At 41.3% G+C, this 26,012-nt stretch overlaps 2 protein-coding genes across 2 annotated transcripts; one reads left to right on the top strand and one right to left on the bottom strand.

Annotated features, from left to right (window-relative positions):
- Positions 1-116: 116 nt before the first annotated feature.
- LOC109868368 (small glutamine-rich tetratricopeptide repeat-containing protein beta) lies at positions 117-10,556 on the bottom strand. The gene is made up of 12 exons (XM_020457862.2): positions 10,474-10,556; positions 9,018-9,132; positions 8,684-8,787; positions 8,417-8,498; positions 8,126-8,225; positions 6,549-6,653; positions 6,063-6,201; positions 5,133-5,195; positions 4,194-4,231; positions 3,636-3,719; positions 3,230-3,350; positions 117-2,922 (listed from the first exon to the last, which is right to left on the bottom strand). Exons 2-11 carry the CDS (start codon positions 9,115-9,117, stop codon positions 3,239-3,241), a joined length of 927 nt encoding a protein of 308 aa, XP_020313451.1. The 5' UTR covers positions 9,118-9,132; positions 10,474-10,556; the 3' UTR covers positions 117-2,922; positions 3,230-3,238.
- Positions 10,557-10,561: 5 nt separating this feature from the next.
- On the top strand, positions 10,562-21,762 carry nln (neurolysin (metallopeptidase M3 family)). The gene is made up of 13 exons (XM_020458120.2): positions 10,562-10,736; positions 13,354-13,637; positions 13,928-14,076; positions 14,866-14,970; positions 15,166-15,268; positions 16,613-16,773; positions 17,157-17,292; positions 17,654-18,020; positions 18,221-18,422; positions 18,587-18,773; positions 20,009-20,137; positions 20,273-20,409; positions 20,663-21,762. Exons 1-13 carry the CDS (start codon positions 10,696-10,698, stop codon positions 20,819-20,821), a joined length of 2,160 nt encoding a protein of 719 aa, XP_020313709.1. The 5' UTR covers positions 10,562-10,695; the 3' UTR covers positions 20,822-21,762.
- The last annotated feature ends 4,250 nt before the right edge of the window (positions 21,763-26,012 follow it).

A 26,012-nucleotide genomic window follows, 5' to 3' on the forward strand; every position in this document is an offset into this window, starting at 1 on the left:
CTAGTTTGTTGTTCTTCGCTAAAATCTTTATCATTATTCTGCACTATAAGTACAAATCTGTCTCCAAAGTGATTTAATTATATGGTTTCACTACAAGACTCAGAACTCAACAATGATCAATTTTAAGACATTTTATTTAGACGTATATTTGTTGACCAAACATTATGCTGCTCTGTTTTACACAATATTCATTAGCTTCAATTAAGTGTCTGACAATAAATATCAGATGGAAAAGCATGCAAAATCAATAAGGCTGAATAAGTCCCATACTATCAACATTGTTTCAGTGATGTCAAATGAAATCGAATCCAAAGAGAAATGGCATTGACATATTTGTGTGTTTGCTATGGTTCCAATCATTAGTAAATACAGGGTGAGGGTAGGGGGTGCAGACATGGTCACTATACATACTTTCAAGGACATACTTACTTTCTTTTATCTTCAAATTAGCAGTCTGATAATTGCTATTCAAAGCAATGATAGAGATCCACATGATCAAGGCTTAGGGTCTTTGTTTCATCCAACAGTAACTATAACAAATAATTTGGTACAAAAATAACTGTCTGAACATGATAGGATAGAAACAATGTAACCCTGCTGTTGTGTGTGTGTGTGTGTGTGTGTGTGTGTGTGTGTGTAACTCATGTAGTCATGAGAAAAAGGAATGTGCTCCCAGTTCAAATACTTCACAGATGCATCCTTTATCCCTTTCACTCCTTCCTGAACAACCACTTCCTCCATTTCTCTCCTTCCTTAATTCATTCCTCCCTTTCACTCCTTCCTTAACTCCCTTTCTGTCCTTCATTAGTCCCTCCCTCCCTTTCTCTCCTTCCTTAATTCCTTCCTTCCTTAATTCCTTCCTTCCTTTCACTCAATGCAATTACTGAAAGCAATTTTAAGTCAAATCCTGGGGTCAGTTCTGAAAGGAGCAATGTTACAGAACGTGAAGATGTATCTGTTATACACAATACAGTTCTAATTGCCTGTCATGTGCAGTGCCTGTCCAAAGTTTGGACACACCTACTCATTCCAGGATTTGTCTTTATTTTTACTATGTTCTATTATTGTAGAATAATAATGACGACATCAAAACTATAAAATAACACATATGGAATCACATATGGAATCATGTAGTAACCAACCAAAATATATTTGATATTTGAGATTCTTCAAAGTAGCAACCCTTTGCCTTGATGACAGCTTTGCACACTCTTGGCATTTTCTCAACCAGCTTCATGGGGTAGTCACCTGGAATGCATTTCACTTAACAGGTGTGCCTTGTTAAAAGTTAATTTGTGGAATTTATTTCCTTAATGTGTTTTAGCCAATCAGTTGTGTTGTGACAAGGTAGGGGTGACATACAGAAGATAGCCCTATTTCGTAAAAGACCAAGTCCATATTATGCCAAGAACAGCTCAAATAAGCAAAGAGAAATGACAGTCCATCATTATTTCAAGAGATGAAGGTCAGTCAATCTGGAAAATTTCAAGAACTTTGAACATTTCTTCAAGTAAGTGCAGTCTCAAAACCCATCAACCTCTATGATGAAACTGGCTCTCATGAGGACCGCCACAGGAAAGAAAGACCCAGAGTAATTTAGAATTCAAGGCACACTTAACCAGCACGGCTACCACAGCATTCTGCAGTGATATGCCATCCCATCTGGTTTGCGCTTAGTTGGACTATAATTTGTTTTTCAACAGAATAATGACCCAACCCACCTCCAGGCTGTGTAACGGCTATCTGACCAAGAACGAGAGTGATGGAGTGCTGCATCAGATGACCTGGCCTCCACAATCACCTGACCTCAACCCAATTGAGATGGTTTGGGATGAGTTGGACCGCAGAGTGAAGGAATAGCAGCCAACAAGTGCTCAACATATGTGGGAACTCCTTCTAGACTTTTAGAAAAGCATTCCAGGTGAAGTTGGTTGAGAGAATGGCAAGAGTGTGCAAAGCTGTCATCAAGGCAAAGGGTGGCTACTTTGAAGAATCTAAAATGTAAAATAGATTTGTATTTGTTTAACAATGTTTTGGTTACTACATGATTCCATATGTGTTATTTCAGAGTTTTGATGTCTTCACTACTTTTCTACAAGTTAGAAAATAGTAAAAATAAAGAAAAACACTTGAATAAGTAGGTGTTTCCAAACTTTTGACTGGAACTGTAGAATAGGGAATCCTATCAGTGCTTCTACACCTGCATTGCTTGCTGTTTGGGGTTTTAGGCTGGGTTTCTGTACAGCACTTTGAGATATCAGCTGATGTACGAAGGGCTATATAAATAAATTTGATTTGATTTGATTTATCAGCTCTATTAATAAAATTTCTATCTAAATGTTTCACCTCACTGTATACACCCCTGCATTCTCCTACGTACAATTCTGTTGGATCAGTGAAATCAGTGCGGACCAAAGGATCAACAAAATATACCAAAGTATAGGAACACGGAAATGGTTTCCAAATTGCTACTACAACACACTATAGAAAAACACAGAAATCCATTTGGAATGGAACATTATTGAGGAAAGATTAAATATTTGCTGTGCACTGGGTTGGATATTTAGAATAATTAGATGAGACTGTCTCCTGATTGGGTCTCGAACTGAATATTCTTTCTCCTGATTGGTGGGAATGTTTTTGAAACTAATTGGGTGTCTAGAATGTGGTTGATACTCTATTTCCTGTTTGATTATCTACATAGAATGTGTTGGATACTCTCTCTTCTTATTAGGTATGTAGAAGGTGTAGACTGTTTCTCATCTCTCCCCTCCTCTCTGAAGATACAGTCCCAGTAAAGTGCCATCGTCCCCATCTCCGTCTGTCTCTTCATTCCAGCTCTGCCGGTGATGTGAGTTTAAGGAATGGGTGTAGAGATTGTAATCACGACATATGGTTGCCCTTCCTCTATTGAAATGTACACTGAAGGGAAGAAATATGCATGTTATTCAAACATCCTTTTCACCTTGTGTAACAACATTGTAATAACAGTTTGTCATTCATAACCAGATCCTGATCCATCTATTGTTGGTAAAACAAAAGCACACATAGAATCAAATGTTAGGTCTCTGCTATTGATATAACTGGACAGGTAAAAACAAATCCACCGCAATCTCCATATTGCTTTTCACCATTCCATTAGAGCACATGAAGGGGAGGAAGCCTCTTTAGACTATGGAGATGCACCCTGTAAGAGTGAGCCCTAACCTCTGTGTTCTAGTACACAGACCTGTGTGGATCACGAGTGCTCCTCAGCGCTGCCACTGAAGGAGCGGCTGCGGATGTGGTTCCTCAGCTGTTCGATCAGTTCTGGGTTCTGCTGCTGGATCTGCTGGGCAAACTGCTGACCACTGCAAACAGAGGCCAGCCGAGCTGGCATTTAGGGTTTATCTGCTTTACATACTAGGTTAATGTAGTCCTTGTGTCAAGTAGATTACCATACAGATAGATGAAGCATGCTACTTTGAGTCCCTCACAATTCTGAGCAAAAGAAATGTTGGACCAAAATGTAGGCTTTACTTTTAGGTAATCCTTGATCTGTCTGTTGCTTTTTAAAATGTGTCATTTGAGCCCTAAGGTCAGGAGCAGAGAGTCCCTGTGTATGTTACAGTCATGACCCTGTGGTGCTGACGTACGCTTCAATCAGGCTGGAGATGTCAGACAGTCCTCCCACTCCTGCTGCTGGACCCCCGACCGCATTGGACATCATCCCTGACATACTGCCCACAGAGAGAGCGAGGACGAGAGAGAACCCAAGAGTTATAAACGTGTCACATGCCATTTTAACAAAAACATCTGAGCATAATTAAACAGTAATTCCTCAATTCTGACTTAAAGCAATGATTACAGCATTATGAATTAGGGGGATGGAGGGTATTTTTGTGAACTAAAACATCTTTATGGGCTGTGTCTCAATAGTTTCAGTGGGGTGTCTTTCATCTATTTAATAATAACACTTTTGTGGGCACTTACATTTGTCCTATTTTCACACAAGTGTGTATTATGCATGTGTGAGCACATGTGCATGTGTGAATTGGAAATGTGTTTGTTGCATATACCACCTCTGAGACACCCTCAGAGAGTGGGGGTTATTTATCATAATCAGTGCAGATTAAGGAAAAGTTGAGGATGTAGCTTTAAACTATTGAGCCACACAGCCCTGGGTATGCTGCTTAAACATGCAGAACACTCACAGCTGTTGCACTTGTTGGTTCTGCATCACACTGGCGGCCTGTGAACGTGCACAAAGCCAGCAGAAAATCACCATGTTGCCCATTTAAATGTGTGAAAAAGACAGTTAACAGTGTTAAAGAGGAACGAGATGCATTCTCTAGTAGCATGGCTACTTAGCAGCACAACAATGTCATAGGTGTCTAGTAAAACTATTCAGGATTCAGCCCAGCTGCTTCCATGAAGGATCGGTATGCTTATAAAGACATGCACTCTGCCTGGCAGGCATTCCTACTGCCAACTGTTCTATCACCCAGTCATGATCAGACCCTTAAAAGTCCCCAGGCCCCTTGACAATGGCATTGGTGGAAAACCAGGCCAACTGTGTCAGGCATGGGGTCAATTTTAGGAAGCATTCTTCACTAGTAACCCTATCACAAACACTCATAAAATAAGTATGAGGAACCAATGTCAAGGATTTGTCTAGGCAAGGGATGGCCTTGGCCCTGGAGGGACTGCAATGTGCATCAAGCCTGGGTCAACTATAGTATTAGTTTTCTTTCAAATACTGCAGGTAAGCTTGATTTAGCTGGCCCACTGTGATGGAACCAATGGAATAGTCCTAAAGTGCATGTGTAACAGTATACATTTCATCTGTCCCTTGCCCCTACCCGGGCTCGAACCAGGGACCCTCTGCACACAGACAACAGTCACCCACGAAGCATCGTTACCCATCGTGCCACAAAAACTGTGGCCTGTGCAGAGCAAGGGGAACCACTACTTCAGGTCTCAGAGCAAGTGACTTCACCCGATTGAAACGCTATTAGCGCGCACCACTGCTAACTAGCTAGCCATTTCACATCGGTTACACATGCCCCCGCATACCGTAAACTAAATCTATTTCCACCCAGGTATGCTGTGTGCAGTTGTTTATTCTAGCCCATCACTAATCTCAGTCGTACCATGCTGATGAAGGCAGGGTTGTTGATAAGGCTGGCCATGTCAAATCCCAGTCCCGTAGCCATCTGTAACAAGAAAACATTTAAAGGCTTCGTTAAGTTAAATCTGACAAGATAAATCTGTCCATATATATAATATAATTTTGTACCACTGCTCAAAGCAGGAATATTAAACGTGTCTGATATAGCTGTTATAGCTGACAGTGTTGGGGAAGCTACTCTGAAAATATAGTTTAACAAGCTACTAATTACTTCACACTGGAAGAAGTTAAGCTACACTAAAGCTACCTAAATATAGTTTACTGAACAAAAGTTACTTTTAAATAGTAGTTCACTACATCCATACTACTAAATCTGAAATGTTATAGACTACAAATTGCAAGAACAATTCACTCTGGAGTCAGATGTCAACAGAATGTGCAATTTAGCTTATGAAACACAAAAAATGTTGTTTCAAGTAATAATTAGGCATGTCTGATGCCAAAAAAAGAAGGAAATTCTTGCCTACTTCACTCAACAACAAAAAAATCAAGAAAAAAGTAATGTGTAGTTCCAGTGGTTAGCTTACACTGCTCCATGGAAGAAAATAAATGAACTACTAAAAAACACTACCTAGAGTAAAATTTATTTCAACTACCACCAAGCTAATACTAAATGTAATTAAATTACTAGTTGAACTACATGTAGTTCACTACTCCCCAACACTGGCTGTTGACACAACTGGGACATCTTGATACACTTGAATACCCGTGGGATATAAGATAAGTGTAATACATGAAGAATCCTTCTTAAAGTTTAGTTCAAATGTAAATAAAGTGTATATTCTTGGAGGTGTAGTGACCGTATTTGTAGGGGAGTAATGACACATTATTACATGCAGTGTTAATGCTAACAATGTGAAATTGAGTTAAAAACTTCAGCAGCACTACTTACAGGACTGGATGCCTCTTTTTTTTTCTGCTCAGCGATCTTCAGGTTGGATTTGTAGGTGTCATTCCCTGGATCTAAAACCAGAGCTTTCTTAAAGTAGGAGATGGCCTCTGGGTACTTATTCATAGCAGTCAATGCCAATCTATAGAAAAATGAAATAAGAGACATTGGAGCAGTGCAGTGAGTTTAACTCCTGAGCCAAATAATGACTATTTTCAAGCCATATTCTTGCTCTATCATCTCATACATACCATACCAGTCAACAGATGCTATTGCACCTTAAACAGTCCCAAAAAGCAATGTCATATTCCTCACAAGATACATGACCACAATGGAAATAAGTCCCAGACTTTGTGTCTTACCTTGGTGATTTTACTCATGTACATGTATGCCTTTTTCAAGTTTTATGTATGCTTGTTTTTAAAATGGTCAAAATAATAAACTAAATTAAGACCAGACATTTCCACTCCTCTCCCATGTCTAACTCACCCCATTCTCCCATAGGCTTTACTGTAGCTAGGGTCGATCCCTATGGCCCTTTCACAGTCTCCCGTTGCCTCTGTGTAGTTCCCCAGTTTACTGTGTGCTGCAGCCCTGCGTTGATGATAACAGCAACAGCCAGCCACACAACCAGACGCACTGGTTAATTTATTAGGACTCAGATCAATACGGCATGCAAAGGCTGCAGCAGCTTGGTGTTCCTATAGCCAGTAGTCTAGTTCACCAGACCTACTGTATGTCTGACAAGAGGCATGCGAGGCTGTTGTGTGCCATGTCTTTCAGCTCAAACATACAGCAATTATGAGCGCATTGTGTATGCATGAAACAAGTCTATTGTAAGAGTTATACTCCAACTGTTCACAATAGTGACTCAGACATACATACACTACCGTTCAAAAGTTTGGGGTCACTTAGAAATTTCCTTGTTTTTGAAAGAAAAGCATTTTTTTTTGTCCATGAATATAGCATCAAATTGATCACAAATACAGTATAGACATTGTTAATGTGGTAAATTAAAATTGTAGCTGGAAACGGCTGTTTTTTTATGGAATATCTACATAGGCGTACAGAGGCCCATTATCAGCAACCATCACTCCTGTGTTCCAATGGCACATTGTGTTAGCTAATCCAAGTTTATCATTTTAAAAGGCAAATTGACCATTAGAAAACCCTTTTGCAATTATGTTCGCACAACTGAAAAATGTTGTAATTATTAAAGAAGCAATAAAACTGGCCTTCTTTAGACTAGTTGAGTATCTGGAGCATCAGCATTTGTGGGTTCGATTACAGGCTCAAAATGGCCAGAAACAAGTGACTTTCTTTTGAAACTCGTCAGACTATTCTTGTTCTGAGAAATGAAGGCTATCCCAAGCAAGAAATTGCCAAGAAACTGAAGATCTCGTATAACGCTGTGTACTACTCCCTTCACAGAACAGAGCAAACTGACTCAAACCAGAATAGAAAGAGGAGTGGGAGGCCCCGGTGCACAACTGGAATAGCCTTCATTTCTCAAAACAAGAATAGACTGACAAGTTTCAGAAGAAAGTAATTTGTTTCTGGCCATTTTGAGCCTGTAATTGAACCAATAAATGCTGATGCTCCAGATACTCAACTAGTCTAAAGAAGACCAGTTTTATTGCTTCTTTAATCAGACAACAGTTTTTAGCTGTGCTAACATAATTGCAAAAGGGTTTCCTAATGATCAATTAGCCTTTTAAAATGATAAACTTGGATTAGGTAACACAACATGCCATTGGAACACAGGAGTGATGGTTGCTGATAATGGGCCTCTGTACACCTATGTAGATATTCCATTAAAAATCTGCTGTTTCTAGCTACAATTGTAATTTACAACATTAACAATGTCTAAACTGTATTTCTGATCAATGTGATGTTATGTTAATGAACAAAAAAATTTGCTTTTCTTTCAAAAACAAGGACATTTCTAAGTGACCCCAAACCTTTGAACGGTAGTGTATATAATATAGGTGTTACACATGTGTTCTGCATTTCTCATTTGAGTACAGTGTTAAATCTTGAACCATTTCAGAAGTGCTTGTGTGTACCTGTTACAGAAGTAGACAGCGTTTCGGAGGTCTAAATCGATGGCTTTTGTGTAACACTCCACCGCACAGCTGTAGTTCTCCTCTTTCATATGATTGTTCCCTGCGTATGAAATGGAGGTATCGCTTTTTGAGATAATGCCAGTCTGATGACCAGATCACGTCTACTGACAAATGTTACTACAAAATTACCAAACAATGTCACTATGGGAACAAACTGTAGTACACTTGAACCTATCCAATGTGTATTTATCAGAAGTCTACAATACATATTCAGTGTCATATTCAAAGTACCTTCATTCTTCAACTGTTCTGCCCTTTCTGTGTCTTCTGGTGATGGGGATGTCTCTGGTAGCACCAGGTTATTCTGGTCATTCTAATGAAATGCAGTCACATTTGTCAATCAAGCATAATACACACCTTTCCATTTGTAGTTTACTGTATTTGCGAGGTTACAACTGATTTGAGCATGATTGATTAACTGCACACAGACAGATGAATGTTATAGATTGGGTAAAAGAGTTTGAAACAAGGTAGTGAATCAGAGAGTAACCTTCCCACCTTGAGGAGAGAGTTGAGGAATATTTCAGTGAGAGGTTGTGGTGCTGCGAGATGACAGTCACTGGAGTTGATCTTGAAGGTTGTCTCCAAACATTGTATGGCGACTCCAATGGCAAAAACAGTGTTGCAATAGCATAATAGTAAACACTGAGTAGCTTCGATTCAATGGAACTGTTTATATTATGGTTATAGGTCCATTAGATAACATAGTGCATATGTTATTATAGTCCAAATGTGTTTACAAATCCTTGAATTGGAGAGAGCTGAATGCAGTATTTTATAAGCAGTTTTAGCAAAAACTTTGTGAACAGAGAGTGATCCCACACTGACCTACCTTCAAGGCTTTCCTGCTCATCGGAATTCAAAGCACCACAGTGTGTTTGATCTCGCAGGAACTGCACAATAGAGAATGCCAAGCGCTTCTCCACTGCCATTTTCACTTCAAACAACTGGGCATGAGAGGTTTAGAGATAAAGAGGAATAGAATATAACATTAAGTTTGGGGACACATAGAATAGAATAGTATAGGAAATGTAAAGGATACATACAATATAATAGAATACAATACCACACAGTAAGAGGCTGCAGAGTTCATTCAAACTAAAAAAGTGTCATAAATGATTGTTTTATGACAGTTGAACAGTTCTATGGTTACTGGACTCCCTTACTTATGGTATCTCAAGTCACTGTAATGTGGTATGTTGGACCCAAGTTGTTAATACATGGCACCAAATATAGTATGTTACTGCCAGCAGAAAGATGCAAGTCTGTTTCCAAGACAACTCAAGGGAAAATTGTGTGTGTATGAGACATTCTGTATAAGCAAAACACAGTTCAGTAATCATGAAACCCTCGGTATCATACACACATCACACACTTCATACATTTGATAACTCTTCACTTCACTGTAGATTTCCCAAAATAAGTTACTACTGTTACTTGCGGCTCGACATTCAACAGAATTAAGATTTTGATGTGATACACATTCCACGTATAAGTATTTGAATATCTATTTGTCTACTAATTCAATTTTTTGATTGTGAGATATTGTATTACCGTACACTACAGTAATAGAATTACTGCACTGCATAAACTTTTCAGGGGAAACATGTGCCATTATAAATGACACATAACCTACACAACAAGGGGCACATAGGAGAGACGGACCCCATGCTTTCCCATATTATAAGATAGACATGGCTGTGAAATAAAATATGACAGTATACAATCAATGTATGGCAAAAAAACAACAACTTTGATTTAAATTAATTTTCTCTTGTGTGATCAATAGTTTTGCAACCATGCATAATAACCTCACAATGTTGACATTTGAAAATTCATAATCATGCTTGTTTGACATTTCAAGAACAGGCAACCTCTGTTCTGTTGACATAGTCCCTTCTAATAACAAAATATGTAGCGTTGACATGGGATGATGCCGTGTAGCTATGTGATGTAATGCCGACTAGGGACTTGAGAGTTCATCATGTCAACCTAATGCATCATCATCTAAAGTAAATAGCAGTCGTTGATGACAGACATATATTGATTATTTACATAGCGTGTCCAAATACATCATCATCCATGATGATCACCGACAGTGCGCCTCTCTACCCATAGTCTGCAGCCTATAATAATGACTGAGCATCGCTATAATGAAGCAGCCATTCACCGGAGAAAATAAAGGCAGGCTGATATCTCTTTTCTATCCTAAATACAGTACTGTAACATTGTAAATAACAACATTGCATTGATTCAAGGGATGTCATTCGACGCCCCCGCCCACCTACCTGAGATATTTTCCAGCAGTCCCCGCTATGGCGTCATGAGAACTTCTGTCAGATTGATCGCATCTCCGGCGCCTGCGCATTTCACAACGGAAGTGAACCGATTCATAATAGCACGACTGAAGCTCATTATAGTTCAATGCTGGAGCTGTCAAGTACAGCAGAGGTTGGAGGAGAGAGGGTTTGCGAATTGCACGCAAAAAACTGCATGAACTAGCTGCTGGCATGTTTTTGATGAGAATTGTAGTGTGGCGAACTCCTTGCAGGTAGGCTACTGTCAAAGTCGTGCTCGTGTTTGTTAATTCCACCTTAATTATTGTTGTTGCTGTGTTACTAGTTGCCATAGCTAAGGGAGGTACTATAATTAACCAAAGGCATGAATCATGTGTGGCTTTTATAGGCATACCGTGCAAGCTATGAAACAAGATAACTATGAGCTCTCCAGGTCTTATAAAGATTTAATGTATGGAGAGTAAAACATAATTTCGTTGTTGTTAAAGCTAAAGCCGTAAAACTATACCTTACAAGTCCAGTTACCATTTTTTTTTGAAAGGTTGGACATTGAGTATGTAATTTATGTACGCAGGCCATTTTAAATTTTATGAGCGCATATCAAGTTTCCGTCTCATTGCTGTTGAGGTCATGCCAAATAATTCGGCTGGCTGGCTGGATGGACATCGTTAGCCAGGAAAAAAATGCACAGCATTTGTCTTTATTGGAGCTGTTGGGTGGGTCAAGTTCCGTGGCTTTGCCTATGACCTTTTAATAATGTATTGTTTGTTTACTTAATCGGTTTCGCAATGACTCAAGGGTATATAGAAGCAATAGTCGCTTACACTTGATATGATACATGTGCTTGATATTACAAAAACGGTGTTAGAACTACTGTGTAGTACATTGGCAATGTTACATTCTCTTAAACCCACAGAACAGCCCAGAGACAATCTAACAGTAAGTTCTCACACTGCACTGCAACATTATAGAGTTACAGCGTAGCTAAAACAGTTAATAACAGTGTTTCATCATATATAGCTTTTATAACCTTGAGTCATTTGAGGTAAAAAGAAGAGACACCTTTTCTGTGTACTGTAACATTGGCTATGTCACATTTTCTATTCTTGGAATGATCACACACTGCAACAATCTATTGCTATCCCTTTCTGTCTGAAATGACTGCTACAGTAACCTATGGCAACTTAAGCTACATTTAATTCAGTTATGCTTTTATATATTTGTATTTTATTTTAACAGCCAATACAGAAGCACAACAAAGCCTTTTTACGACATAGCCTACAATAATCTCAAGGTTATCTAGGCCTGTAACCATTTTCACTAATATGTGTTGTGGGATCAGTTGTCAGTCATCTGGGTAAATGTATCCAAGTAGTAGTGACGATTGTGCGAAAGTCTTAAAGGCCATTAAATAAAAGCAAATAGCACCTGAGATTAAGTATTCACAGACTATCGTCTAACCCAGTGGTCACTTTCTCAGTCAAAAAGCAAGCCAAGATCTACCGCTCAGATTTAAAAAAACAACAATGTAACATTAACCTAATAAAAACAGTTCTGTAGGAATGAGGTTTGTTTAGTAGGCCTAATACATTATCACAGCATATTGGCTATATGCCTAGCATGGCAATTATTCTTTGTCCTTCTCAGACCAAAAATATATATCAAAACTCAAGCTTTGATATTAAAATAGATCAATTGGTGTAGCACTTGCAAGGTACAGCTGAGGGGACGGGGGTTGAGGTCAAATCATGACGTCAGTGATCTTCAGCTCGGAAAGTCGGAGCTCGATAAGCAATTCCAGTTGCCTTTAATGCACTGAAGTCGGAAGTAGAGGATTTCCGAATTCCCAGTGGTTTTGAACATGGCATTAGTCTCAGCGGAGGGACAGAAAGAGCAGCAGAGGGTCCGCCTCTCACGGTCACTATTCTATCCTTCCTTTCCTCCGGTGAGACTGACCAGAGAGCGGACACCGTCTTCAACCAGATGGCGAAACTCGAGTCGCACATCTGCCTCATGCACAACTTCATGTTATTCCTAAAACCAGAGAAAGTGAAATATTCCTCGATATTAAAATATACATGACGAGCTGCTAATAATAATAAAAACGCAGGGTTTATCGATACACTTGTCTGCTCATTGATTGCAGCTGCAGCGCGAGTGGACGTAGGGAGACGCGCATTTTATGTTTTGTTGCCAAAAACATTAATGGCCTCTTTAATGTTGAATAAAAACAGTTTTGACAGTGCTGAATAAAAAGATGTACTGACTCATAAAAACAGCAACTATTTCCTTTATTCTTTGACAGTCTCTCTCTGGTCATGGTTTTACAAGTCATGAAATCTCAGGTAGGCTAGTATCAAACGTTGGTATCAAACTTTGACTCGATTTAGCCATAGATCTCCCGGTCCACCCGGTGGCCTGATTTGGTCTTTTCAGACAAATTAAATATTTCCAAATGGGAACACTTTGTCTCACCGGTGTACAGGGCTTCTGAATCAAGTGCATCTACGACCAACAGCGCAACACGAGAAAAAGGAGCGCAAGCCTTTGTCGTTGGCTTTTCTACAGAAATATTTGGTGATTGACTGTGAATGCCAGTCGCGATCGATCGGTTGGTGACTACTGTTTTAACCTAACGCAATCGTTGCTTAATATAGACTGGTGCCATTTAGTCTTAAGTATGGGTGTGTGTGAAGATTAGAGTTTAAGATAAATCTTTCCTTGTATTTCTTAGCATTCCAGTATGTTTCCTAGAATGTACAGTATTTCAAGTGAATTAAATCACCCTGAGGTTATATGAAATGTACAAAAAGTTGCGAATGTCATGCACATGATTTTGTCGTTTTTTTGTAATGATTTTATTTTCTCCAGAGTGTTTGGTTCTAAACCCGGTGTGAGAATGACCCTGCAGAATGGGCTGGTGTTACCTGCTGCCAAAAACGGTTCCCATGCAGTCGCAGTAGCTAGCACAGCAGACTACAACAACAGGAACACCCTGAGATGGGACCTGACCCCAGACCAGATCAAGAACATGACAGAGAGCCTGGTCCAGAGGATCAAACAGGTCTACGATGACATCGGATCTCTGGATGTAGAACAAGTGTCCATTAAAAACACCTTAAAAGCCCTGGCCAATGCCAAATTAGAATATGCAGGTAAGTTATTGTCTGATCTGGGCCACACTGATCTTAGTTGATTAAAATGTCACAAATGTGTTTTTAATGTTGAAACAGTTGAAACAGAAATGTTTTATATGGAGATGTCTCTCGCTTCACATTTTATTATGCAGTAATTACACATTTTTAAACAACACTTCTGCTCCAGTTGTTTGAGCTCAAACCTCTTTTTGTTTCTTCCCTGGACCACTAATCTATAATGTATTTCTATAGTCTACCCTGGACCAGCTGAATATGCCACCTTTATCTTGCCTGCATTTGTTCCCCAGCACAGCGCCATGTTTTGGATTTTCCCCAATATGTGTCTGCTTGTAAGGAGGTGCGCTCAGCGAGCACAGAAGCAGACAAGAAGCTGTCTGACTTTGATGTGGAGACAAGTATGAGGGAAGATGTGTTTCACAGAGTGATTGCCTTGCAGGTACAACTAACTAATTAACTACCTATTAACTAACTAATGTAGGTACAATATATACATACACATATGGCCAAAATCATTTATGACTAAGTATGGAGGGAGGCAAATAATATTTATTTCAAGGTCATTTTGAGGTGTTATGTAATTAAATTGTTGGCTTTGGCTAGTTGGTAGCGTAGCATACTGAGAGTTAATTCATTCTAAATGTGCCCTCATTTGATACCATTGGTTCATATTTAGCCTACAGTAATTTGATCCCGATAACAGTCTGGCACCAGCTGATGCCAAGTGGCTTGATCCCGCTAAAAAACACTGTTAGTCCACTGACCATCATTTTCACATATCATTGATAGTGAACTGGTCAATCCACACATTGACACATTATTTCATAATCAATCAATCAATTGATTTGGATCAATAATCTGGAAGAGGTTTGTACTCCCAAAACACTGAGATGAGACAGTGTTCTCTCCAGACTATTTATTGCCCTTTGTAATGAAGTTGTATCCATGGCCACAGCTATTTCATTGAGAGACCAGATTAAGTCCTCACTGTCATTGGGGCCCTAGAAGCAGTCAAGGGACCGACAGACATGTGACGGTGGAGACCGCTCCAAGCCCTGCCAGGTGGAGGCCTGGCGGACTGACAGAACCACACAAACACACACACCACACACAGACAGACACATAAATCACACCATAGGTAATCAATGGGACATATGGGTAATATTAAATGCTCTGCCAACATGGCACAAGTGCATCCTCAGAGAGTGGTCTGATTTCTTTCTTGCAGGAGAAGCAGCTGGACAATCTAACGCCTGAGGCCAAGAGATTCTTAGACCGTCTTATCACATTAGGGAAGAGGAATGGATTGCACTTGTCAAAGGATATACAGGAGGTAATACAAACTTTGGAGTTTCATGCACATAAGGGAAAGGATTCCTCAGTGGTGCTTAAGTGCTGAAAACAACATTACATTTGTTTGAAGATTTGATATGAGGCTGTTATGTGATTTGTAGCACTGAAAGTCAAACAGTCTATACTTTCGACATTGTAGAGTTCTCATAACAATGTGGTAATTTCTTCTCTCTAGGAAGTCAAAAGATTGTCAAAACTCATCAATGAACTCTCAATCGACTTCAACCAAAATCTAAATGAGGAAAACACGTATCTAATATTCAGTGAAAATGAACTAAGTAAGCAGCACCAGCACTAAAAGAAATGAAACGACTATCTATGATTGTCCTTGACCCCTTTACTTTTTCCACATCTTATTACGATACAGCCTTATTCTAAAATGTATTAAATTAGTGGTTTTCCTCATCAATCTACACACAGCACCCCATAATGACGAAGCGAAAACACTTTTTTTGACATTTTTGCAAATGTATATATTATGAAACAGAAATTTACATTAGTATTGCATAAGTATTAAGTCCCTTTGCTATTAGACTGGAAATTGAGCTCAGGTGCATCCTGTTTCCATTGATTATCCTTGAGATGTTTCTACAACTTGATTAGAGTCCACCTTTGGCAAATTCAATTGATTGGACATGATTTGGAAAGGCACACACCTGTCTGTATAAGGTCCCACAGTTGACAGTGCATGTCAGAGCAAAATCCAAGTCATGAGGTCAAAGGAATTGTCCGTAGAGCTCCGAGACAGGATTGTGTCGAGGCACAGATCTGGGGAAGGGTACCAAAACATTTCTGCAGCTTTGAAGGTCCCTAAGGACACAGTAGCCTCTACCATTATTAAATGGAAGAAGTTTGGAATCACCGAGACTCTTCCTAGAGCAGCAGGGACTGGGAGCCTAGTCAGGATCGAGGGAAAGATGACCGGAGCAAAGTACAGAGAGATACTTGATGAAAACCTGCCACAGGGCTCTTAGGACCTCAGACTGGGGCAAAGGTTCTCCTTCCAACAGGACAACGACCCTAAGCACACAGCCAAGACAATGCAGGAGTGGCTTCGGGACAAGTCTCTGAATGTCCTTGAGTGGCCCAGCCAGAGCCCAGACTTGAACCCGATTTAAACATCTCTGGTGAGACCTAAAAATAGCTTTGCAGCAACGCTCTCCATCCAACCTGACAGCGCTTGAGAGGATCTGCAGGGAAAAATGGGAGAAACTCCCCAAATACAGGTGTGCGAAGCTTGTAGCGTCATACCGAAAAGACTCGAGGCTGTAATCGCTGTCAATGGTGCTTCAACAAAGTACTGAGTAAAGGGTTTGACAACTTATGTAAATGTAATATTTCTGTTTTAGATTTCTTTTATAAATTTGCTAAAATTTCTAAAAACCTGTTTTTGCTTTGTAATTATGGGGTTTTGAGTTAAGATCAATGAGGGGGAAAAAAACAGTTTAATCAATTTTAGAATAAGGCTGTAGCGTAACAAAATGTGGAAAGTCAAGGGGTCTGAAAACTTTCCTGAAGGCACTGTGTATTCTTGTCGTAATATGTCCTTCATATATCCTTGATATATCATTACCATGTTTCTTTGAATATTTGGGTCTTGACTCCTGCTTTTTACCTCAAAGGTGGCCTAGCGGATAGCTATCTGAATGGTCTGGAGAAGACTGAGGACAGGCGGTACAAGGTATCCTTGGCATACCCTCACTACTACCCTCTGATGAAGAGGTGCCACATGGCTGAGACCAGGAGGAAGATGGAGACTGCTTTCCATAGCAGATGTAAGGAGGTAAAACCACCTGCTCTTGATCCACATGTATTTTTAAAGAGTTATACAAATCAAATGTGTAATGGATTAATGTATTGTTTGTTTGGTTGGTTGGTTGATCAATTGATAGATTTTTTTCTCAGCAATGTTGGTTTTCCACTTGGCATCAATAACAACGTTTGGAATTATAAGGGTGCCAAGGGGTGCAGTTCCTTCAGAAATCAAGGCACCCTAAAAAATATTATAATAAGTTTAGCCAACTTTTTCAGGGCATCCTCAAGACCAGTTCACTTATTGACAGAGTTCAGAGAGTTCCATGAAAGTCAACATACAGTGTTTATGACCACGTGTGTCAGACTTCCTGAAAGTTCTCTATTTCTAGGTAAAAGATTGTCTTGTTGCAGGTCAACACAGTCATTCTGGAGAAGCTGATTGAGCTGAGGTCAAAGGTGGCACAGCTACTGGGTTTCAGTACCCACGCCAACTGTGTGCTTGAGATGAACATGGCCAAGAATACCAACAATGTGGCATGCTTTCTAGGTATGACCTCTTACTTGACTCAACAACCTGACCCCCCCACTGTGTGTCAATATGGCAAAAACTCTTATTGCTCAACAATAACCTCAGAGATGGAAATGTATTATATAATTTTTCTGTATGCCTGACAAATATCAATGTAGAACTTTATTACACAGTATTTAGATATGTAACAAACAGATAATGCCTTACCAATAGTCAGATTCGAAAAATGTTGGTCAGTCAGCTGCCTCTGTTATTTAAATTGTGTGCTTCATTAACTTCTCTAGCACTGATAACAAAAACACAAAAAACACTTTTTGAAATTGAGGTGAGGTGTCATTCACTCAATTTTGATATATTTTACATGTCCCCTACTTCACAGATGAGTTCTATGCTAAACTGAAGCCGGTGGGAATCAAGGAAAGGAAGTATATCCTGGCCCTGAAGAAGAGAGACTGTGCCATGCGGGGAAAGGCCTTCGATGGACAGATCAACGCCTGGGACCTGCCCTACTACATGAACCAGGTGGAGCAGGTGAAGTTTGCTGTAGACAAGGACAAGCTGATTGAGTACTTCTCTCTGGAGGTGGTGACAGAGGGGTTGCTCAGTATCTACCAGGAACTGCTTGGCCTTAACTTTAAGCAGGTAACCAGCGCCCACGTGTGGCACGACAACGTCAGTCTCTACTCTGTACTGGACACGGCCACTGGGGAGGAGATCGGCCGGTTCTACTTGGACCTGCATCCCAGGTGAAAGGCCAGGGAAATATGAACATAAGTAGGACTGTGGGGTGCTATCGGGGCTATAGTTGTATACTCCTGGTAGGGATACAGGGTTAGTTGCTCTCGTTGAAGGTACCATAGCACACTATTGTGGCTAAATTTAAGGTTCAGAGTGTGATTCAGACTGTGCTTGATGTTGAGTCATTTACCTTGTGTCCTCTCTCCAGAGAAGGGAAGTACGGTCATGCTGCCTGCTTTGGGCTCCAGCCGGGCTGCCTGGGGCCTGATGGGAAACGTATGCTGCCGGTTGCGGCCATGGTGGCCAACTTCACCAAGCCTACAAAAGGTTGGCCCTCTCTGCTGCAGCACCACGAGGTGGAGACCTTCTTCCATGAGTTTGGCCACGTCATGCACGAGCTCTGCTCTAGGGTAGGCTTTTCTGCTGGGGGGGTGATATTCAGTAGCATACCAGTAGCATATATTATGAAGTCAAGCACACATGGGGTGCTCACGAAACGCTATCCTCAATTAAATTATCACCAGCATGGTCCTGAAGTGATACAGTGTATTGTGATCTCCACGGCCCTCCCTAGACCACGTTCTCAGAGTTCAGTGGGACCCTGGTGGAGACAGACTTTGTGGAGGTGCCATCTCAGATGCTGGAGAACTGGGTATGGGAGAAGGAGCCCCTGAGGAGGATGTCTCGCCACTACAAAGACGGCAGCCCCATCCCCGACAACCTGCTCAACAAACTCATCGCCTCCAGAGTCGCCAACACAGGTCAGGGATCACACATACACTGTAATAAGGTAACTAAGAAGTGAGTAGTGCATTTATCCCATTCAATCTATCCTACTGGATATACAGTGCATTCTGAAGGTATTCAGACCCCTTGACTTTTTTCACATTTTGTTACGTTACAGCCTTATTCAAACATGTTTTAAAAAATGTTTTATTCCTTCATTAATTTACACACAATACCGTTGCTGCACAGTTATTTTCAGGTCTCTCTAGAGTTGTTCGATCGGGTTCAAGTCCGAGCTCTGGCTGGGACACTCAAGGACATTCAGAGACTTGCCCCGAAGCCACTCCTGCGTTGTCTTGGCTGTGTGCTTAGGGTCATTGCCCTGTTGGAAGGTGAACCTTCGCCCCAGTCTGAGGTCCTGAGCTCTGGAACAGGTTTTCATCAAGGATCTCTGTACTTTGCTCCTTTCATCTTTCCCTTGATCCTGACTAGTCTCCCAGTCCCTGCCTCTGAAAAACATCTCCACAGCATAATGCTGCCACCACCATGCTTCACAGTAGGGATGGTGCCAGGTTTCCTCCAGACGTGACACTTGGCATCCAGAGCACTCAGGAACTCAGACTGGGGTGATGTTTCACCTTCCAACAGGACAACGACCCTAAGCACACAGCCAAGAAAATGCAGGAGTGGCTTCGGGACAAGCCTCTGAATGTCCTTGAGTGGCCCAGCCAGAGCCTGGACTTGAACCCAATCGAACATCTCTTGAGAGACTTAAAAATAGCTGTGCAGCGACGCTCACCATCCAACCTGACAAAGCTTGAGAGGATCTGCAGAGACAAATGGGAGAGACTCACCAAATACAGGTGTTCCATGCTTGTAGCGTCATACCCAAGAAGACTCGAAGCTGTAATCGCTGCCAATGGTGCATCAACAAAGTACTGAGTAAAGGGTCTGAATACTTATGTAAATGTGATATTTCAGTTATTTTTTGTAAATTTGCAAAAATATCTTAACCTCTTTTTGCTTTGTCATTGTGGGGTATTGTGTGTAGATTGATGGGGGAAAAAACTATTTAATCAATTTTAGAACAAGGCTGTAATGTAACAAAATGTGGAAAAAGTCAAGGGGTCTGAGTACTTTCCAAATGGATAGCATCCATAGTCTTTGGTACATGCATTTCTGTTCCCTTCAAATCCAAAATATTTGTTAAAATACCATTAAAATAACTTGACATCCAATAGACTCCCACTCATGTGCCTGTCTTGTTCAGGTCTGATGAACCTGCGTCAGGTAGTGCTCAGTAAAGTGGACCAGTCTCTGCACACCAAGTCCCATGCCGACACTGCCGAGGTGTTCGCCAAGCACTGCCAAGACATCCTGGGGATCCCCGCTACTCCAGGTCTCACACCAGTGATAATATAATGGCATTTAATTAGAATATGAATGTACATTACAATTCAAATATTAAAATAATGTTCCTCCCGTAAGGATTTATTATTCTCAAAGAATACAACATGATTATTTTTTACTCCAGGTACAAATATGACAGCTAGTTTTAGTCACTTGGCTGGGGGCTACGATGGCCAGTACTATGGCTACCTGTGGAGCGAGGTCTATTCCATGGACCTCTTCTTTAGTCGTTTCAAAAAGGAAGGAATCATGAACCCCAAGGTGTGGCAAAATCAATCCACTCCCCATTCATCTTGAATTAACATATTTAAAAATTGGTATGCATCTATACTTTTCATAAATAAAGAATTTAAGCCTTCAAGTTCCATTTGATTGGCAAGCATCTTTGAGTGCTACCTTGTGTGTGAGTAATATTACACCATTTATCATACTCTACTCTTATGTACCCAAAATGTACTTACATTTAAGCCTTGAAGTTTGACTGACATGTTTTATATGCCCATCTTATCATCAGGTGGGGAAGGAGTACAGGAGGGTGATTCTGGAGGCTGGTGGTTCTGTGGATGGAAGGGACATGCTGAAGACCTTCCTGGGTCGTGAACCTTGCCAGGATGCCTTCTTTCAATGCAAGGGATTGGCCAAAGCTGAGGGAACACTGAATGGTTGTCACTGACTCCCTCTCACTCCACATTAAAGGGATATTTTGGGATTTGGGCAAAGAGGCTCTTTATCTACTTCCTCAAAGTCAGATGAACTTGTGGATACCATTTTTATGTCCCAGTATGAAGGAAGTTGGAGGTAGTTTTGCGAGCCAATGCTAACTAGCGTTAGTACAATAACTGGAAGTCTATGGGTATTTGCTAGCATGTGAGATCTGTGGCCTCCCGGGTGGCGCAGTGGTTAAGGGCGCTGTACCACCAGAGACTCTGGGTTCGCGCCCAGTCTCTGTCGTAACTGGTCGCTACCGGGAGGTCCATGGGGCGATGCACAATTGGCCTAGCGTCGTCCGGGTTAGGGAGGGCTTGGCCGGTAGGGATATCCTTGTCTCATCGTGCACCAGTGAATCCTGTGGTGGGCTGGGCACAGTGCACACTAACCAAGGTTGCCAGGTGCGCGGTGTTTCCTCCAACACATTGATGCGGCTGGCTTCCGGGTTGGATGGCGCTGTGTTAAGAAGCAGTGCGGCTTGGTTGGGTTGTGTATCGGAGGACGCATGACTTTCAACCTTTGTCTCTCCCGAGCCCGTACGGGAGTTGTAGCGAGTTGTAGCGAGAGACAAGATAGTAGCTACTAACAATTGGATACCATGAAATTGGGGAGAAAAAGGGGTAAAAAAAAAAAGAGATTACATCTGTTGTTCATGCTAGCAGATACCCATAGACTTCCAGTCATTGTGCTAACGCTAGTTGTCAAGCTGACAATATGATGACAATATTTTTTGCTTTTTGTACAGTTTATATACATGACTTTTTCCAAATGTTGTTGTGTTACAGCCTGAATTTAAAATGGATTCAATTTTGATTTTATGGCACTTGCCTACACACAATACCCCATAATGTCAAAGTGGAATTCAGTTTTTCTATGAATTAAAAATTATGAAATGTCTTGATTCAATAAGTATTCAACCTCAATAAGTTCAAGAGTAAAAATGTGCTTAATAAGTAACAAAATAAGTTGCATGACTACCTCATCTCTGTACCCCACACATACAATTACCTTTAAGGTCCCTCAGTCGAGCAGTGCATTTCAAACACAGATTCAACCACAAAGACCAGGGAGGTTTTCCAATGCCTCAAAAAGAAGGGCACCTATTGGTAAAGGGGTAAAAATAAAAGCAGACATTGAATATCCCTTTGAGCATGGTGAAGTTATTAATTACACTTTGGATGGTGCAACTTTTTTTCCTGAATACAAAGTGTTATGTTTTGGGCAAATCCAATACAACATGTTACTGAGTACCACTCCATATTTTCAAGCATAGTGGTGGCTGAATGTTATGGGTATGCTTATCGTTAATGACTGGGGAGTTTTTCAGGATAAAAAAGAAACAGAATGGAGCCAAGCACTGGCAAAGCACTGGTAAAACCTCGTTCAGTCTGCTTTCCACCAGACACTGGGAGATTTAATCATTTTTTACTTCAGTTTATTTTAGTAAATACTTTCTTAACACTTTTTCTTCTTAAAACCTCATTGTTGTTAAGGGCTTTTAAGTAAGAATTTCACTGTAAGGTCTACTACACCTGCTGTATTCGGCACATGTCACAAATAACATTTTATTTGATTTAAGACACAAGGCCAAATCTACACTAAAGTTACTTACCAAGAAGACAGTGAATGTTCCTGATTAACCGTTTTGACTTAAATTTACTTGAAAATATATGGCAAGACCTGAAAATATTTGTCTAGCAATGATCAACAACCAATTTGACATTGCTTGACGAATTTTGAAAAGAATAATGGTCAAATGGTGCACAATCTAGGTGTGGAAATCTCTTAGGGACTTACCCAGAAAGACTCACAACTGTAATCGTTGCCAAAGGTGCTTCTACAAAATATTGAATACTTATGTAAATTAGATATTTCGGTATTTCATATTCAATAAATATGAATACATTTCCAAAAACATGTTTTCACATTGTCATTACGGTGCCTTGTGTGTAGATGGGTGAAGATTTTATTTATTTAATCCATTTTCAATTCATGCTGTAACACAACAAAATTTGGAATAAATCAAGGGGTATCAATACTTTCTGAAGGCACTGTATCAGTTGTTATTGTATTGGAGTTGCCATGTTTCATTTTAGCTCCCGAGTGGTGTGCGGTCTAAGGCACTGCATCTCAGTGCTAGAGGCATCACTACAGTCCCTGGTTAGATCCCAGGCTGTATCACAACTGGCCGTGATTGGGAATCCCATAGAGCGGTTTGGCCGGGTAGGCCGTCATTGTAAATAAGCATTTGTTCTTAACTGACTTCCCTAGTTAAATAAAGGTTCAATTAAACATTTAAAAATGATAATTCTGTTAATTGTTTGAGTGCCATACAAGATGGTGCCGAAAGAGATGGCAGCTTCGATTCAAGTCCTTAGGAAAATGTGTAGTATTTAGTTTTTTTAATGTATTATTTATTACATTGTTAGCCCAGAAAACCGTAAGTGTTATTAGAATTATTGTATATCAGAGAAACATCAATTTACCAGCACAACCAGCACCATGACCAGGAATCCGACTTTCCCAAAGTGGATCCTTTGTCTGCACCTCCCAGGGCATTTGAACTGATTCCAGAGGCCGACCCAAAACAATGCCGCAGGAGAGGGTACCGGAGCGGTCTTCTAGTGAGGCTTCGGATGCGAGCACACCACCCACCGCTCTCGTGTATATTACTCACTAATGTCCCGTCCCTAGTTAGCAAAAGTCGACGAAATCTGGCCAAGAGTTGCTTTCCAAAGAGATATCCGGGATTGTAATATACTCTGTTTCACGGAAACATGGCTAGCAGGGGACATGCTGTCGGAGTCCATACAGCCAACGGGATTTTTAGTGCATCGCGCCGACAAGAATAAACATCTCTCCGGTAAGAAGATGGGTGAGGGTGTATGTTTCATGATTATTGACTCATGCTGTAATTGTAACAACATACAGGAACTCAAGTCGTTTTGTTCACCTGACCTAGAATTCCTCACAATCAAATGCCGACCGTATTATCTCCCAAGAAAACTCCTTGGTTATCATCACAGCCGTGTATATCCCCCGCAAGTGGATGTCAAGACGGCCATCAAGGAACTACACTGGACTTTAAGCGAACTGGAAACCATATATCCTGAGGCTGCATTTAATGTAGCTGGGGATTTTAACAAAGCTAATTTGAGAACAAGGCTACCTAAATTCCATCAGCATATTGATTGTTGTACACGAGCGAGTAACAAGCGCGACCATTGCTACTCTAACTTCCACGATGTGAACAATGCCCTCCCCCGCCCTCCCTTTGGCAAATCTGACCATGACTCCATCTTGTTGCTCCCCTCCTATAGGCAGAAACTTAAACAGAATGTGCCCATGCTTAGGTCTATCCAACGCTGGTCTGACCAATCGGATTCCACACTTCAAGATTGTTTCGATCACATGGACTGGATATGTTCCGGGTAGCCTCAGATAATAACATTGACGGTAACACTGACTCGGTGAGCGAGTTTATAAGGAAGTGTATAGGAGATGTTGTACCCACTGTGACTTTTAAAACTTTCCCTAACCAGAATCCATGGATTGATGGCAGCATTCACGCAAAGCTGAAAGCACATTCCAACGCATTCAATCATGGCAAGGCGACTGGAAATATGAATACCGAATACAAACAGAGAAGTTATTCCCTCATAAGGCAATCAAACAAGCAAAGTGTCAGTATAGAGACAAAGTAGAGTCGCAATTCAACGGCTCAAACACGAGACGTATGTGGCAGGGTCTACAGACAATCACAGATTACAAAAAGGAAAACCAGCCCCGTCGTGGACATCGACGTCTTGCTTCCAGACAAATTAAACAACTTCTTATCACGTTTTGGGGACAAAACAGTGCCATCGACGCGGCCCGCTACCAAAGACTGTGGGCTCTCCTTCTCCGTGGCCAACGTGAGTAAAACATTTAAACATGTTAACCCTCGCAAGGCTGCCGGCCCAGACGGCATCCCTAGCTGCGTCCTCAGAGCATGCGCAGACCAGCTGGCTGGTGTGTTTACAGATATATTCAATCCCTATCCCAGTCTGCTGTCCCCACATGCTTCAAGATGGCCACCATTGTTACTGTTCCCAAGAAAGCTAAACTAAATGACTATCGCTCTGTAGCACTCACTTCTGTCATCATGAAGTGCTTTGAGAGACTAGTCAAGGATCATATGACCGCCTCCCTAACTGTCACCCTAGACCCACTTCAATTTGCTTACCGCTCCAATAGGTCCACACACTGCACACTGCCTTATCCCATCTGGACAAGAGGAATACCTATGTAAGAATGCTGGTCATTGACAACAGCTCAGCATTCAACACCATAGTACCCTCCAAACTCATCATTACGCTTGAGACCCTGGGTCTCGACCCTGCCCTGTGCAACTTCCTGATGGGCAGCCCCCAGGTGGTGACGGTAGGACACATCTCCACTTCGCTGATCCTCAACACTGGGGCCACACTAGGGTGCTTTCTCAGCCCCCTCCTGTACTCCCTGTTCACCCACGACTGCATGGGTATGCACGTCTCCAACTGAATCACCAAGTTTGCAGACGACACAACAGTGGTAGGCTTGATTACCAACAACGATGAGACAGCCTACAGGGAGGAGGTGAGGGCCCTCAGAGTGTGGGGTCACGAAAATAACCTCTCACTCAATGTCAGCATAACAAAAGAGATGATTGTGGACTTCAGGAAACAGCAAAGGGAGCACTCCCCTATCGTGGACAGCAGTGGAGAAGGTGGAAAGTTTTAAGTTCCTCGGTGTTCATATCACAGACAAACTGAAATGGTCCACGCACACAGACAGTGAGGTGAAGAAGGCGCAACATCGCCTCTTCAACCTCAGAAGGCTGAAAAAATGTGTCTTGTCACTGAAAACCCTCACTAACTTTTACAGGTGCACAATTGAGAGCATCCTGTCGGGCTGTATCCCCGCCTGGTACGGCAACTGCACCGCCCACAACCGAAAGGCTCTCCAGAGGGTGGTGTGGTCTGCACAATGCATCAACGGGGGCAAACTACCTGCCCTCCAGGACACCTACAATATCCAATGTCACAGGAAGGCAAAAAAGATCATCAAGGACAATAACCACCCGAGCCACTACCTGTTCACCCCACTTCCATCCAGAAGGCGAAGTCAGTACAGGT

The sequence above is a fragment of the Oncorhynchus kisutch genome, linkage group LG23 (genome assembly GCF_002021735.2).
Source record: "Oncorhynchus kisutch isolate 150728-3 linkage group LG23, Okis_V2, whole genome shotgun sequence".
Taxonomy (NCBI): Eukaryota; Metazoa; Chordata; class Actinopteri; order Salmoniformes; family Salmonidae; genus Oncorhynchus; species Oncorhynchus kisutch.

Coding starts and splice junctions, on each gene's coding strand:
- LOC109868368 (XM_020457862.2), bottom strand. CDS start 9,117: ATGGCAGTGGAGAAGCGCTTGGCATTCTCTATTGTGCAGTTCCTGCGA. Junction 8,788..9,017: donor TGAGCAGGAAAGCCTTGAAG/GTAGGTCAGTGT, acceptor TTGCCATTGGAG/TCGCCATACAATGTTTGGAG. Junction 4,232..5,132: donor ACCCTGCCTTCATCAGCATG/GTACGACTGAGA, acceptor GCACGTTCACAG/GCCGCCAGTGTGATGCAGAA.
- nln (XM_020458120.2), top strand. CDS start 10,696: ATGTTTTTGATGAGAATTGTAGTGTGGCGAACTCCTTGCAG. Junction 13,638..13,927: donor TGCCAAATTAGAATATGCAG/GTAAGTTATTGT, acceptor TTTGTTCCCCAG/CACAGCGCCATGTTTTGGAT. Junction 18,423..18,586: donor TGCACGAGCTCTGCTCTAGG/GTAGGCTTTTCT, acceptor GGCCCTCCCTAG/ACCACGTTCTCAGAGTTCAG.